Here is a 15,211-nt window from a genome sequence, read left to right as displayed (position 1 = left end):
CCTGCATGTGTTTAACCCCACTTTTTTTTCAGGATACTAATATTTCTGCTTTTAATTGACAGCAGTTTTATGGGAGAGTGTGTCCCAGATGTGGCTGCTCTAAAATGAAAGAGCACTAGTGTTGGGCTTGAATGTTTCCCATCTAATTACCATTTGCCCCTTCATTTTATTTTGGAAGGTTTTTTTTCAATTGAGTATGGGGTTTCCAAATCATTCTGGTAATCCTGGATTTTTTTCTCTTGTTTTTACAGGTGACCTGTAACTGTTTCACCATCAGTAATGGAGAGATGCAGGATGTTGGTGTTGGCCTGTATCCCAGGTACTGTGGACACTGTTTCATTCACAGGCAGAATCTATGTCAGTTTTTTCTCTTGTTTCCAAGGTAGCTGTAAGGACCATCAAAGCAGCAGGTAACATGTCTAAATGAGAAACTAGGAAATGGAAATAAATTAAAGGCGAGTAAAAAAATACAGTCTAGTTGAAAACATTCTTAATAGTCCTGATTAAAGCATTAAAACAGTTTAAATAGTATACATCTTTATATTTTAGTTTTGTAGAGATGGTAGTCTTTTCTAAGTAAGAATAAATGCTGACATCAAGAATGTGCAACTGGGACTAGTTAAGGGAAACCTGTTCAGTGATGCTTTGGAATATAGATATTTTACAGCTGAGAGCCTTCAGAATAAGTAATTAAAAGAAAAATATTGATATATTTGCAAGTAAATTACCATAACAAAGAAACCAGCAAGGTGAAAAGATAAGTCCCTTAAGAAATAGATGTTAATATTTTAATTTCTTTTTATTGTTTCTTATAACAGTAGTGTGTACCAATGATGGTTTTATCTTCATAGAATTAGTACCCTGTAATCATAAATATGGAACATTACTATGTAGTTGAAAAGGATGTTTTACTATCTAATTTTTTTTGTTAATGCATGGTTGAATTATGTTTGTCAGTACCTCAGTGGGCCTGTCACTTGTTTCTTTTCCTTCTAGTGTCATATGTAAATTAGACTAAGGACACTTAATATCTTGAGGTCTGCCTTGTAGTAAAGGTGAGGAAAAGGTGGTTAGGAGGACATGGGAATTAGTGTAATGAAAAGTGCATAACAGTAATTTGATTTCACAATGGAGTGAAACAATGCTTGAGAAAAATTAAATATTATTTTGGAGCATTATTATTAGGGAAATGTTTGGTTGAAAAAAAGCCCTTAAACAGTGAAGAAAGTATCTGTCTATGCTCTATGATAATGCACTGCCAAAGGATGCAAGAGACTCTTTCTCAGGTCACTTCAGAGCAGTTTGTTATAGCAGAAAAGCTGGGCAAATTGAGAACTTTAAATCTGTGGTTTACAAGTCCTGGGCAAATGCCCTTCCAGATGAATTCATATGCTTCCAGAGGAAATTGTCATCAAACTCACTAGTGTCTCCATGAGAGGAGATTTAACTAAAAGTTCTTTATTAAGCCTTATTAAGAGGCTGTATATTGTTGTATGGCTTGATAGCTTCAGCATCACAATACATTTTAAAATAGGTGAAATCCTCTGGTCCTGCTGTGCATCACATTATGAGCAGCTTTCAGAGTGTGCCAGTGATCTCACAATAAGTGTAATGGATACTCTCGCAGTGGGTTCTTAAGGAATTAACCACAGATATTTTATTAGGCAAGAAGGGATACCAAAAGAGTCAGGCCCCTGTTGATAACTCTTTTATGAGTCAAAATACTAAATAAACATGATTTGATGCAGGGCTCTGACCCTCAGCAGCGTCTTCTATTTTACCAACAACAGTTGGGATTTTAAGCTGCTGAATCAGACAAGGACAAGGACAGAATATAAACGCAGCCAGGAGCTGGATAAGCCAAAAATTCTTCTTCCAGGCTGATAATGCCAGAATTATTCTTTCAATGGGTCGTTCCCATAGGGAAAGAACCATCAACCCCATTTCTGCTACAGCAGAAGTGTTTGCCTAGGAAAGTCAGTTGTTTCTCAGCTAAGGAAACTCATGATTCAAAGTATATAGCAGATATTGCTAGCAGTCTCGTTCAGAGAGAGGGAAGGGTGTGTTTGTGCAGCATTTATGTCTCTTGAGGGTGTCAGCATGAGCTGTGCTGCTCCAGCTGTCACATGCCACAAGAACAGAAGTTGGGCCAAAATATGCATAAAGCAGAGGCAATGGCCATTTCTTCTCTCAACTCTATACACCAGCTTCTTTGGCTTTGGGACATAGTATACTTCATTTTCTCCTGATATGAAATACAGGTTGATAGTTGGCCCCTTTGAGCTGTGCTTGCAATGACAGGTAATCGATAAGGTTAGTGCCCTGGAACTGAGCAGAAGCAGCAGAAATCACTCAGTGCCTCCTGCTCTGACTGTCAAGATTTCCTTGTTCCCCATGCCCTGTCCCCTGAATCAGGGCTCTCGGAGAGGCATTGGGGGCCATTGCCTTCCTGCTGCCCTGAATAGACAAAAGGCAGAAACACTTGAAGAGATCCCGGCGTGGCTCCTATTACCAATGAATATAAATCTTCTAACCATTCATTTTCCTCTCCTAACCAAGAGCAGGTGATTTAACAGGGAATTTATTTGTTTCATGACTTAATTGCTTTATACTTCAGATGTAATCATGTTAGCTCCTTTCAAATGATAAAAGGGAAATGGCAGTGGAGACTCCTCTGTTAAGTTTCTTTTTTTTCTTTCTTTCTTTCTTTCTTTCTTTCTTTCCTTCCCCCTCTACCACCCCTCACAGCATGTCTCTACTGAACCACAGCTGTGACCCAAACTGCGTGATCGTTTTTGAAGGATACCAGCTTTTGCTTCACTCTGTCCGAGAGATCCAGATTGGTGAAGAGGTAATTAACTTGTCTTCCCTTCCATCACAGACACCTGCAACAATGACATCTCCCTAAATAAATTCCAGACTGCTGGGCCACCAGCTTAATATTTTGATGATATATTGATGCCACTTTCTAGCACATAGCTATCAGGGGGGAAATGATAAATAGAATCATCTCTTCACACTGCCTGGGCCCCATAATCATTACTTCTCATAAATCACTAGCAGTCTTGATAAATTCCTGTTCCTCCTTTCTTCCTCTAGGCACTTCATTTTGTTTGTATTTGAGTGTCTTTACCCTGACGGAAACATTTACAATATTTCTGAGTGGAATGCGGTGTTCCCTAAGTCATTGCAACAATAACATTTGTCAGGCGGCAGCCATGCAGTTGTAGTAAACCTTTCATTGGCAGTGAAAGCAGCAAAGCAAGGTTTGTTTTCTTGTCCATTTCACTAGGAAAGACTTCAAAATAGCCTTTTCAAGAGATTTCTAATTTGATCTAAGATATTCTCTATTTTTACAACGGCACTTGTATAAATTGAAAATAAGCATTTGTGGCTAGAAATCAAAATAAATGTGCTTTGCAGCAATGCAAAACTTACCTAATAAGACCTGAAAAGAAATGTGTGCATATATGTAACTTCAGATGCACCAATGACCTACACAGTCCTTAGATGTTGGCCATTTCAAAATCCAGACCTAATGTAATTATGGTTCACACCTGTTCTTAAAACTCTGGGAATATGAAGACCATAAATATTTTGATTTAGACACAGTATTTATTTACCTCCCTATGAAGTTTATTATTTTTTAATGTATTCTTTCTCAAAGATAGTAGGGCATCAAAGTAAGTAAATGGTAGAAAAATTTTTTAGGCCATCAAAATAAGTAAGTGGTAGAATATTTTTTTCAGCAAAAGATTGTTAAGAAACAACAGAAATGTTTTTGCATACTTACCTTTTTGCCAAGAGAAATATTTCAGGATGCAATATATGTTTGTGGAGCTATTAATTGTAGACATCTTTCAGTCCAGCATTCTTGTTTAAGTGTTATTATAAACACCTTCCTTCTATTTTAATCCATAAACCATAGTTTTCCTCTTTGCTTCCCAGTTCACAAAGATGGGTTGCTTATTTAAAAATACAGTAGATTTTAATGTCTTACCAGGAAGAAAACGGGCTTAAGGCTTAAGAGACAAAGTAAAGCTACAAAGTCAGTGTTAGGTTAGACTTGTTATGGGAAGAGGAATAAAATTTTTGTGAGGGTATGTACAAGTCAGCAGTTCAGTATTATTGTCAGTACTTATTTACTTTTCCTTGTATACAACTTCATTTTGTGCTCTGCATGATGGCTCTGGTGCAACTTTCCACACTGCCTTACTCCTTGCTGGCAGCAGGGTGAGCTCCATTTTAGTAATAACCAGGTATTGAATTTACACACATATGTATGTGGAACTGTATCATCTGCTGTGAGTTGAGTTTTAACTTCTATTACTGATGTCTAGATCTGAGCTAATGGGAGGGAAGATATATGTTAGGGAGGAAACTGATTGGGTGTTCTGTTTAAATTGGATGCTCTGAGATGATAAGATGAACATTATTTCAAGTCATGGTGCAACAAGAAAATTGTAATCACTAGAAATTTTCTCTTATGCTGTTCAAACTTACTCTAGATGCAGACAGTATGAGATCCTCTATAAAATTATTATCAGAAAATGAGCACTAAGATTTATCAGAAATAAGAAACTAAGTAGCAAGTCAAGTTCAGATTAGTAGAAGAGGACTATGGCTTTTCCATCCATGCAGGAACATATTTTTGCACATTTGTAGTGCTTTCTGTTGGAGCACACTACAGCAGGTTACTCATGCTAAGGAGTTGTTGACCACCTATAATTGCAGGGAAAACAGAGACATGGGGAGCTGTGATGACTGGCCACTGTGGTCATCTCAGCATTCTGAACTTTGCTTCCAGCATCTCAGAACTAATTATAACATCTTTATGCTTTTCAATATAATCACAGAATCACAGAATGTTTAGAGTTGGAAGGAATCTCTGAGATCATCTTGTCCCCTGCTGTGGGCAGAGACACCTTTCACTAGACCAGGTTGCTCAGAGTTCCATCCAACCCAACCTTGAACTCTACTAGGGATGGAGGCTCCACAACTTCTCTGTAATGCTGACAGTTTTTGTTACTTTAGGTGATGCTAATTTGACAGCATACAAAGATTTCCTTTACTTGCAGTTCTTTGCAAAAATGAAATTTAAGTGTTGCAAAGGAAGGTAGGCTATGGGGAAAGATTATAAAATAGCAAAAATTATTCATCTAGAGATCACAAGGGCTCCTTTACTGACAAGATAGCCTATCAGCTAGTTTTGTCTAAAAGATAAGCAGCATACTCTGAAGAGGTCTTCATCATTTCCCTACCCTTAAGTAACCACTTCAAACAGCATCAAGATGTGTGCTATAATTTCAATTGACTTTTTGTTAGTTGCTGAGTCTACCTGGTGTTTTGCAGGCGGACATGAAATGATTTCACCTCCTCTCCAATCAGAAGTTGTGGGGTTCGAATCAATTAATCTTGCTGAGAGACAGAATGGATTAGCTGAGGTTCAGTTCTGCTCCAAAATGGGTTCTTTGCTTCTCACCAGCTTCAGAGTTCAGTTAGAGCAAATCTGTATCTTTCTTCAGAATATCACATAACTGACTGTACCTTACAGAGCAACATTTTTTTAATTAATACTGAAAACAAATAATGATTTCAGATGATGAGCAAATAAATCTATTTTCATAATCCATTTCAACCAAGTTATATCATGTTTCTCTTGCTGTAATTCTGTGAGATGTTTTGTATCTGTGTATGCTTGGCACATAACATTTTGTCCCATTAAAGTTTTTAGAACCAAATTTTTCCTTGAATTAGAAGGCATTTTGATCTTACATGCCAAAACCTTAAGAGTGCACTGTTAAGCACTTCTATAACGCTGTCTCAGGAATAGATTTCTGTACACAATCCTCTGAGACCCATGATTGCAAAACCAAGAAGATTCTTTTTTTTTTCTCCCTTCCATTTGCATTGAAATAGTTGATTTTAATTTTTTACAGAATTTTCTGTCTAGAAAATTTGTGGCTTATATTCTGTTACCAAAAAAAAACGAACAAACACAACCCCCCCAATCCAAAATAACGAAAGCAAAAAACCAACAAAACTCTACATAAATTAAGTCCACTGCATTGTGGCAGTACTGGAAAATTGTGTCCACCTCAGCTGGCAGATGAGGAGCATGAGAAACCAACCACCATATCCAAGATTAAAGAATTTCTGTGTCAGAGCAAGAAGCAGGGCTCAGACAGTGCTATATTCCTAAGGAGAAAGTCTTAAGAGTCAGTGTTAAATTATTTCTTGCCTTCATAAATGTTTTTTAATATATATTCTCCAGTTCAGGGGGAAAAGATTTACTGCATTCTTTATAACCAATGCAATAAAGAGGCAAGCTGTGGTCAGTTAAGTAATGTTTCAATTAGTAGCATACATCCCACATGCAAATACCATTAAGACAACCTTTGATAAATGGGCATATTTCCTAAATATGTACAAATTAAATGAGCCTTGCATCTAATGAAATGATACAAAATTAAAGCAAGGATAGAAGAGAGACTTGAATACAGAAATTTTGTGTCTAAACAATTAAATGATTAGTATAGGCTGAGTCACTGTTAGCTGGATCATGTTTCTAAATATTCAAATTATATTTTTTACCGCTCAGTCGGCCAGCTACAAACATTTTTTTACTTATGGATTTCTGCTGGCAGGGCTGGGAACTTGAACTTGGGCAAGTTGTTAAAATGCTAAAAGGAGAGATCAATGTGATGAAGCCTCTTCTCCTCTTTCTATCCAGTCATATGTTTTAATCCAGAGCATATTGTTATGTGGTTGTTCATATCCACAACTGTTTGGTAACCTCTGAAAAATAAATGTCTCTTTTGAAACTTCTTCCTACCCCCAAGGTTTCTGCAACATAAATGAAAAGAGAGGGGGAAAAAAGCAAAAAATATATGGAGAGAAAGGGATGAAGCCTGTAGGCTGGATAGATAAGGTATATTTGACGTTGGCTCTGTGTTTGTTTTGCAGTATTAAAATTGAAACCTGCCTAATGATGGTTTCAATAGTAATGACAGGGTTTAAACCATTGTCTTAAATATTTTGGCAAAGAATAGACTAATCTCACATGAATTATTTTTCCCATAAGATTCCTACTGTCTTGCAGTATGTCTGAACTTGATTAAATCCTTTTTACTGCTGGATGCCACCTGAACCTAAAGCCCAGTAGGATATGAGTCAAAACCAGAGATGTTTATGCAGAAGACAAGAGACAGGGAACAGCCAGTGTGTGGAATGATTTTGACAGAAAACACTTGTGAATTGCAATGAGACATGAAGATCAGGAGGCTTTTGATGGGAGAGGGGAATTGGGTTTGGAATGTCTGGAGGATGAGGTTAGGACTGCAGCTTGGATGGAAAATGCTTTGTGGGAAGGGAGAGAGACAGATCTTTCTTACCACACCAAGGAGGATGCAGATTAGGACCAGCTGTGGAAAGAAGAGAGGACAAAGTTCTTGGGGTCACTGAAGATATTTGAGAAATCAGAGTAGGACAACAAGGAGTGTTAACTTGAGAAAGCCAGTGAACAGAGTGGGGAAGTGTAAGATAAGGCTGAAGGACAGATCTGAGACTGGCACAAGGATGAAATTGTCCCATTGTATGAAAAGGGGCTATGTAAGGAGATAGAATTCATGGCTAGAAAACAGGTTTAGATAATCAGGTGTTGAGAATAAAACTGGAAGATGATACTCACAGAGAGAAGAGAAGAGAAGAGAAGAGAAGAGAAGAGAAGAGAAGAGAAGAGAAGAGAAGAGAAGAGAAGAGAAGAGAAGAGAAGAGAAGAGAAGAGAAGAGAAGTCAAAGCTTGGAAGAAAAGGATGAAAAATAAGCAGGACAATTTCTATCCATTCACTGCAGAAAGATCAGAGGGAAGCCTATGGCTCCCATGTACAATATTTGTACAGACTGTCTGTAAGCCAGTATTGGTGAAACTAATCCTCTCTTGGCTCAGACATGCACAAGCTGGGACAGAACAACATTATATAAAATTCTAAACCTAACAAAGTTCTCACACTTTCTAACTTTTGATTAATTGTGGAATTTTAATTTGTCTCTTTCATTAATTATACTATTAATCTTCAATTATGAGGCCATATTTATCTTAAGTGCTTGACTTTGCCATCTCAGTAGACTTTTTTTAACATAGTCCTCCTTCAATATATAATCAAATTACACTTTAATAATAAATTTTAAAAATGCAGGCATTGTTTTAGTTGCTTGTTAATTGCTCATTCAATTATAATGCTCACTAATTTGCAAAATGCAGGTTCTGACAATGAATTTCATGGTCATTACTAAAATTGGTCAGGTTTTCCTGTAATTTCTTTGAATGGACTCTCATGATTTAACTGAAAACCATGTGAAAATTCTCCCAATTAGTTGAAGTGTCTAGGCTCAGGATGAAATAATGTGACCTGATTTTTTTCAGCTCTGACCTCTGTGGAGTGTTTCAAAGTGTGTTGGGCGTAGAGTGTAATCACTCAATACCATGTGTGACTGAATGCTGGTCTGAACTGAGCTGGTTTTTTGTTGTGTTCTTTTCCTTATCATTAGTTTGTGCCTGTGCAGCACTTTAAACATTTCAAGAACTCTACAAATGGTTAGTCCTGTAAAATTCTTTCTGTCAGGCGTCAAAGTGAACAAACTACAGACTTCACCCTCTACAGTGTAAGAAGTTGAAAATGGCACAAGTGTAGGCAGAAATTTTCTTTTATCATTTTAATAAATCTTCTTGTTAATAGTTTCAACAACTTAGACTGCAATGCTTTTGTGCTTCCTTGGTCACAAGGGAAACATCACAGACATACTGAAAAGGGGTATGGCATGAGAGGAATTATCCTCAGGCTCAAACATATATTTGCAAGAAAGTAGGGGCTTCCCTGAGAAAAAAAATTCGACGATAGTTGGATATTGTATAACAGTAATGGTAAATACACACTTAAGCTCTGGAGCTAGACAGAAAATGAGATTTCATGCACAAGGAATTCAGATACTTTATACAGCATTTCTTTGCTATCTTTTCTTACTCTTCTTTCTTCTTTTATATTTCTTCCAAATTGGGATTAAAAGTTGAAATAGTGATCATTTTGGGTGGAATTAATAATTTCAAACAATATTGATCTTGAAATGAGAAAAAGTGTTCTTCCATGGAAATTATTTTCCTCTTTTTTCACCTTCTGTAAAAGTAGTCAATTTCCTCTAGAAAATAATCTGTTATCATTTTATTTTATGCTGGGAAAAATGTTGTATCCAAAAAATGTTGGCTCTGCTAATACATACACAGAATATGGATTTTTTTTATAATACATACCAACTCTTTTCTTTATATGCTGCACACAGCTCACCATCAGCTACGTTGAATCACTGATGCCTACCAGGGAACGCCAAAAGCAACTGATGCGCCAGTATTGCTTTGAATGTGATTGTCCTCTCTGCCAGAATCAAGAGAAGGTAGGTTGAGAGAAGAAATTCCTTGCCAGTGAAACAGAATTTTCCAAGGCCCATCAGCAGCTTTCCTTTCTTATCGTGGTACTTACCTTTTGCTGCTAATTGAATGGCCAGGATAGGGAAGAAAATTGCCTCTGCCCTCCTTGTGGTTTTTGTTGCTGTGAAAGACAACTCTGAGTGAAAGAAAAGCAGGATATACTGACATTTTTCTATTCAAAAGAATAATCTTGGAACTTCAACTGAAGCCAGTTGTCTGATACTACAGGAACATTGTGCTTATCCTCAAAATAATGTTGAATTAATTTTACCAAACACCTGCATCAGTAATTTTCAAGAGCCACCAAGCTTGTTCAGCAGTTGTTAGAAGGAATGGTGAACATGCTTGAGTGACTGTAGCTTTTATACTCACATCACAAGTTCTTGGAGTGGCTGGTCAGTGGTTCTAGTAGATAAACTTTAGTTCAGTGTGATCTCTTGCTAAGGTTCAGCCTAGCCTGATTTGGTTATATTCTGGTTTGCTTCATATTTATACAACCTTGGCACAATAAATTTGTCTCAGAGCCTGATGAGAGATTAAATGGAACGGGCAAAATGAGGCTGGCTTCATAGCAGTTTATGCACTTAGTCTTTTTTGTTATATGTGCAGTTGTTCTTATTTTCACAAATGAATGTTTGGAGTAAGTCACCTGCCATAGCTAAATGTGTTCCTGAAAGATTAGAAATAGTAGGAAAAGTATTGATAAAAATGTAATTCCATGGAGCATAATATGATTAAATAATTGCTGCACAGGGAGAAAACAAAACAAAACAAACAAACATACAAATAAAAAGCAAACAAACAAAAAAAGAGAACAAGTTTAAACTGTAACAACTATAACTTATGCTCTGATTCATCACTAGGCAGTTAAAAAAAGAGAACATAGAAATTTTCAGACTTATGACATAATGCTAAATTACTTCCTGTCCATATTGGCATTCTGTGCCTGATAAAAGCTGCTGCAATTCTACTCAGAGGCAGTGAAGTGAAGACCTCTTTTTGTCTTTCTTTTAAAGATGGTCACGCAAGTGCCGTGAAATCTCGGATTAGTTTTGGGTAAATGTCATCCTCACAGATGCAATGATGATTAAGAAAAATAAGCAGGCTAAAGAGTCTTCAAGGATCACTTAACAGTTTGTGGAAGGGTAGACAAGTGATGTAAAGACCATTCAGAATGTGGAATGTTTTAGGAAATAATATCCCCAGGCTGGTGTACGTTTCATTGTAAGAATCAGCATATAACATGAAGAAATACTGTAGTGAAATTATATGTGCACATATTAATGAAAACAATACTCTCATATATAGGTTAAAATTAATTCAAGATTTTCTTTTTCTTTTTGAAAATATAATTGTCATTGGTGTTCATATTCTATAGATTTTTTTTTTTTTGCCCTTTCACAAAATTTCCCTGGGAATGATATTGTGAAATGTTTGGAAAACGCTTTGTGACTGCATTCTGAAATTCTGTGGTTGTCTGATTGTTACCATGTAGAGAGGTCTGTGAAGGTCTAGAAGCCTCGTGACAACTTGGTCTGTTAATGTCTGTGAAGAAGACATCTTTATCCCCAGCCTCAGTTTAGGGTGATTAAATGTTATCTGTAGCAGTCCTCACAGTATTGTATTTAATTTCTCTGTGAAATCTGAATTTTTTTAATTTCTACAAGACTAGCTTGTTTTTGGTTTTTTTTCCCCATTTATCTCAGTCACTGCTAGTAAGCTGAGTCATGTAACACTGCAGGTACAGCAGGAGATAGTATTTTTGGAAATTCTGGGGTTTTAAACTACAAAATGTCTAGATTTAGGTGTTTAAAGTTGATAAAATTATTCAAGACATCCCTGCTGAAATATCCCTAATACTGAAACAAATTTCCTAGTCATCTTAGAATTTTTTTTTAAAGCAAAATCTTTGTCTTATCTTAAATCAAAATCTTAATCTTCAATAGAGTAGGCAACAGCTGTAATTTTGGGTCGTCAAGAGTGGCAGAGTCAATATTGTGAATCCATATGGTCAGCTAATAGTAAACTCCCATATTGCAACATTGCTTTGCAGAAAAAAAAGAGAGTTTAGTCAACAGCAATTCATCTCGTATATCTCTCTTATAGGTAAAAATGCAAATTCCAGAAATGCTTTATCCATTCAAGTAAGTTCTTGTGTGTTGGGGATTTTTTTCAGTTGCATTCATCTCATCAAAAAAGCTAGAACCGTTTTTGAAATCACATTGGTAGGCACTTACACAAACACTTAGAGAGTTTGTGTGACTCCAGTCTTGCTGAGTGTGCTTGTGAGCTGCTGAACACATACTAGGGACCAGTGAAAGCTCTCAAGATGCACACATCAATTTATAGTAAAGTTTCTAGTCAGGTGATTTGCACTGTAGCTTTTATTCTACATTTTTGTAATGTTTTAAAAATGATCCTGCAAATCCTGTGAGAAATATACAAGTTTATATGAAGAACCCATAAACCTCTTGTTTATTTGTACTTAGCAACATGCATCCTTATTTATTCATATTTATAAAAATGCTTGGCAAGATAATTATCAATGAAATTTATGTTTCCTGCTGTATTTTTTAAAGGCTTGTTCATTTAGTGTTAAATGCCTGAGTGAAAAAGGAAGATGGTATCAAGTTTCTGTTCTCAAGTCAGTTACTGACTGCAAGTGACCTTGGAAAAATTGTTTTATTCTACAGCAACCTTTGTGTTTTCTAAGATCCAACCCTTATTTTTTAAAATTAGGATGCTACCATTTCATTTTTATATATAGGAAGCTACCATTTCAATTGGAGCTCAACAGGTTTTTGACTAGAAAACAGATCAGACTGTCTGTATTGGAGATCAGTTTTGTGAGTGTTCTGTGAAGGTCTGGTTTGTTCAGTCTCTACAAATGCAGTGTGAAGACAATTTATAGGTAATTTATACTTCTGCTGAGTATTCTGATGCCCAAAGGATAATAAAGATGCTATATTTTCTAAGGTCTTTTAGTTTTATATGATGGATTTGTTTAACTGAGAATAATTCCTTGAAGCAGAATGGTTTGGGATTTATTTGTGTGCCTCTCTCATACCGAGTGCAAAGACAAGCAGCTCATTTCATACTGTCTTCAGTAGAAATCCATGAAGATTGGAATGGATAAAAGATGTTAAAGGAATGCCTTCAAGTATATTGCCCACTCTTTAGACAGATAAAGTTTGTGGAAATAAATTATGCTGCTCCATGAAATATATATAAACACAAAATCAAGACATGATTACATTTCTGTGCTAGCTGACATGGGTAACCAGAGTTCACTTACAACACTTCCTAGACATACACAGCTCCCTTGCACAATTGTCAGGATCTGAGACTCTAACGTGGCAAAAACTATATTTTCAAGTGCCATGAAATGGGCTGCAGCTCAACCACAGGGAGCCTTGCTGAAGCCAAAGTTACTGAAGTTACAACTGGTGCACACTGGCACTCAGTGGGAGCAGACACAGCCCCTGACCAAGGGAAGAGTTCCATGGCTGAGCAGTCACAAAGGCACTACATGCAAAACGAGAGGAAATGTTCCTCTCCAGCTGTGAGCACGGCCATGGAATAATCTAGGAATATAGCTGCTATCAAGGATGAGAAAACATAGAAACAAACAGTGGCAATAGCTGAGCTGGGGATCTTAAATAATTTTTGGTGCCTGAGCCTCAATGTGAGCTGCATTTTAATTCTAAGGATGTACTATAATACTGGCCAGTGTCTTTTAGCAGCTGGTCAAGCAGCCTGGCAAGTACAAATATACCACTGTCAGTTGGTTAAGATAAAATTGAACCTTTTGGTGGTTCAGTTCCTGACAAATTAAATGGCACTAACTACAAATCTAGACAAGACTTTTGTTCAAAGTTAGAAAAAACAAATCAGGAACTAAAAGAGGGGGAAAAAAAACATGTCTTCCTAAAAGTCACTCACAGAATACTTCATGTCTGTCAATACTTTAAGTTATAGCTACTGTATTGTCTTCAGTTCATTGTATCTTTGACAGCTTTACACATTATTCTTTGCTCCATTTTAAGATCAATCTCCACTGTAATTCAGGAATGTGTGCCAAGCTGAACTCTTGGCAACGTATTACTGTTCCAGCACATAAAAGCCCCATACATTAATTATAATTAAAGATGGGTTTACATGGATGACAAACATTTTAAATGAAGAGCAGTTTTTTCCACAGTCATGAGCCAGAGAATTGTTCATGTTGTACATCTTCAGCCAAGGATTTCAGGGACATTTGTGCTTATAGAATGGCTTTGTTATGAGTCGTCTTTCTCCTTTGGAGCCGAGATTTAATATTTTAGTCTAGCTTGGTTTTTGGAAAGCTTTTATTTTTACAAGGTCAAAAGCAATGGACTTGACTCTGAATCATTTTTATATTTGGCCAGTGTTTGAGAGTTGCCAAAGTTAATAACAACATACTGCCAGTAAGTATGTTATTCCTTTAATAATTTTTTTTTTTTTGCTTTATGTAAAGTACTTACTTGCATTGCAGCCTGAATTTTGGTAGAGAACATCACAAGTCCGGTTTCCAACTCAAGGGCCCTCAAAATCAGGTCACCTGAACAGCAGCCAAACTATCAACTGCTACATAAAAACACCACCTGCAATTCTTTACCTGTTATTACATACATCCACCAGCTCTGTTACAACCACCCTCCCCACAAATAAGTTCCTGAACCTGAAGTTTTGACATTATTTTTCTAGCAGAAGGAACAACACAACTGTAGTTTAGAACTCCATCAAATATAAATAAATTGATCAATTTAGTTGCTGCAGCATATGTCTGTGGTTGATTTGCCTCATCAGATTTCCTGAAAGATGCTTGAATATGGCCAAAAATACATTATGCAACATCTTCACCTTTGATCTTCATGTTTGCTCTCAACAATACCTTTGAAGAATATGTGCTTAAATTACAGAGGCATTGTTACACGAAGAGTATTTTTATTGACTGTTTTTAATTAGGATGTAAAGGCTCCATGAGAGATCACTGTACTGGTGTACCCCTCCCTCAGGGATCATATATTTAGAATACAGGAAACACAAAATCATACGTTAAGAAGTGCCTTTTAAAATTGCTGTATTGTCAAATTCCATAAGTTTGTGTCCCAGTTTTCCTAATATTTATTTATTTATAGGCATTTATGTACTCACTATGTTTCCCAATATGAAAGATGAGACCTCCAAATTAATTCAAAAGATGAAGCCTGGGAAGCAAGGATTAAATAAGATCCTTGAAAACAAGCCACTTTATACAGCTAACTGAACGTAAAACCCTTTGATCAAAGCAAAGAAAAAACTAGGAGCATCTGTTTCTCTAGTTATGATTCTAAAAAACTTGCTAAGTACCAATGTACCAGTGTGTTAAAAAAAAGCAATTATCAGGATTGTGTTCGAACAGAATCCTGGTTTAATTCATTTCCTATCAAAATACAGAGTTTGCAATAGTTAATTGTAGAAATTGTTCATTCCTCATCTTTTTTACAGTTTTGTCACTAGAATTGCCTTTGAAGCAAACTCCATGAAGCCAGAGGTCAGTCATGTTTCACCCACCTACTCTTCCAGCCCAACATCAGTATAACCAGTGCCTACAAAAGTCAGTGGCAGTAACTGGAGCCCGCTAGGACACAATGCTGTTTCTCTCCATAGGTGGCTGGCTATTTCTTCCCTCTGGCAAGGCATTTGGTAGTGACATAAACCCTGGAT

At 36.6% G+C, this 15,211-nt stretch overlaps 1 protein-coding gene across 1 annotated transcript in view; it reads left to right on the top strand.

The window, feature by feature from the left end:
* The window catches only part of SMYD3 (SET and MYND domain containing 3), a 388,566-nt gene that overhangs the window by 305,177 nt on the left and 68,178 nt on the right, over positions 1 to 15,211 (top strand). Inside the window, exons 6-8 of the mRNA XM_014878069.2 lie at positions 252 to 319; positions 2,749 to 2,851; positions 9,337 to 9,447. Coding sequence (XP_014733555.2) covers positions 252 to 319; positions 2,749 to 2,851; positions 9,337 to 9,447 — 282 coding nt within the window. The remainder of the gene's footprint in view (positions 1 to 251; positions 320 to 2,748; positions 2,852 to 9,336; positions 9,448 to 15,211) is intronic.

Source organism: Sturnus vulgaris, chromosome 3 (assembly GCF_052056855.1).
Source record: "Sturnus vulgaris isolate bStuVul1 chromosome 3, bStuVul1.hap1, whole genome shotgun sequence".
Classification (NCBI taxonomy): Eukaryota; Metazoa; Chordata; class Aves; order Passeriformes; family Sturnidae; genus Sturnus; species Sturnus vulgaris.
The sequence above is the reverse complement of the archived record's forward strand: the minus strand, read 5'-3'. Positions and strand labels throughout refer to the sequence as shown.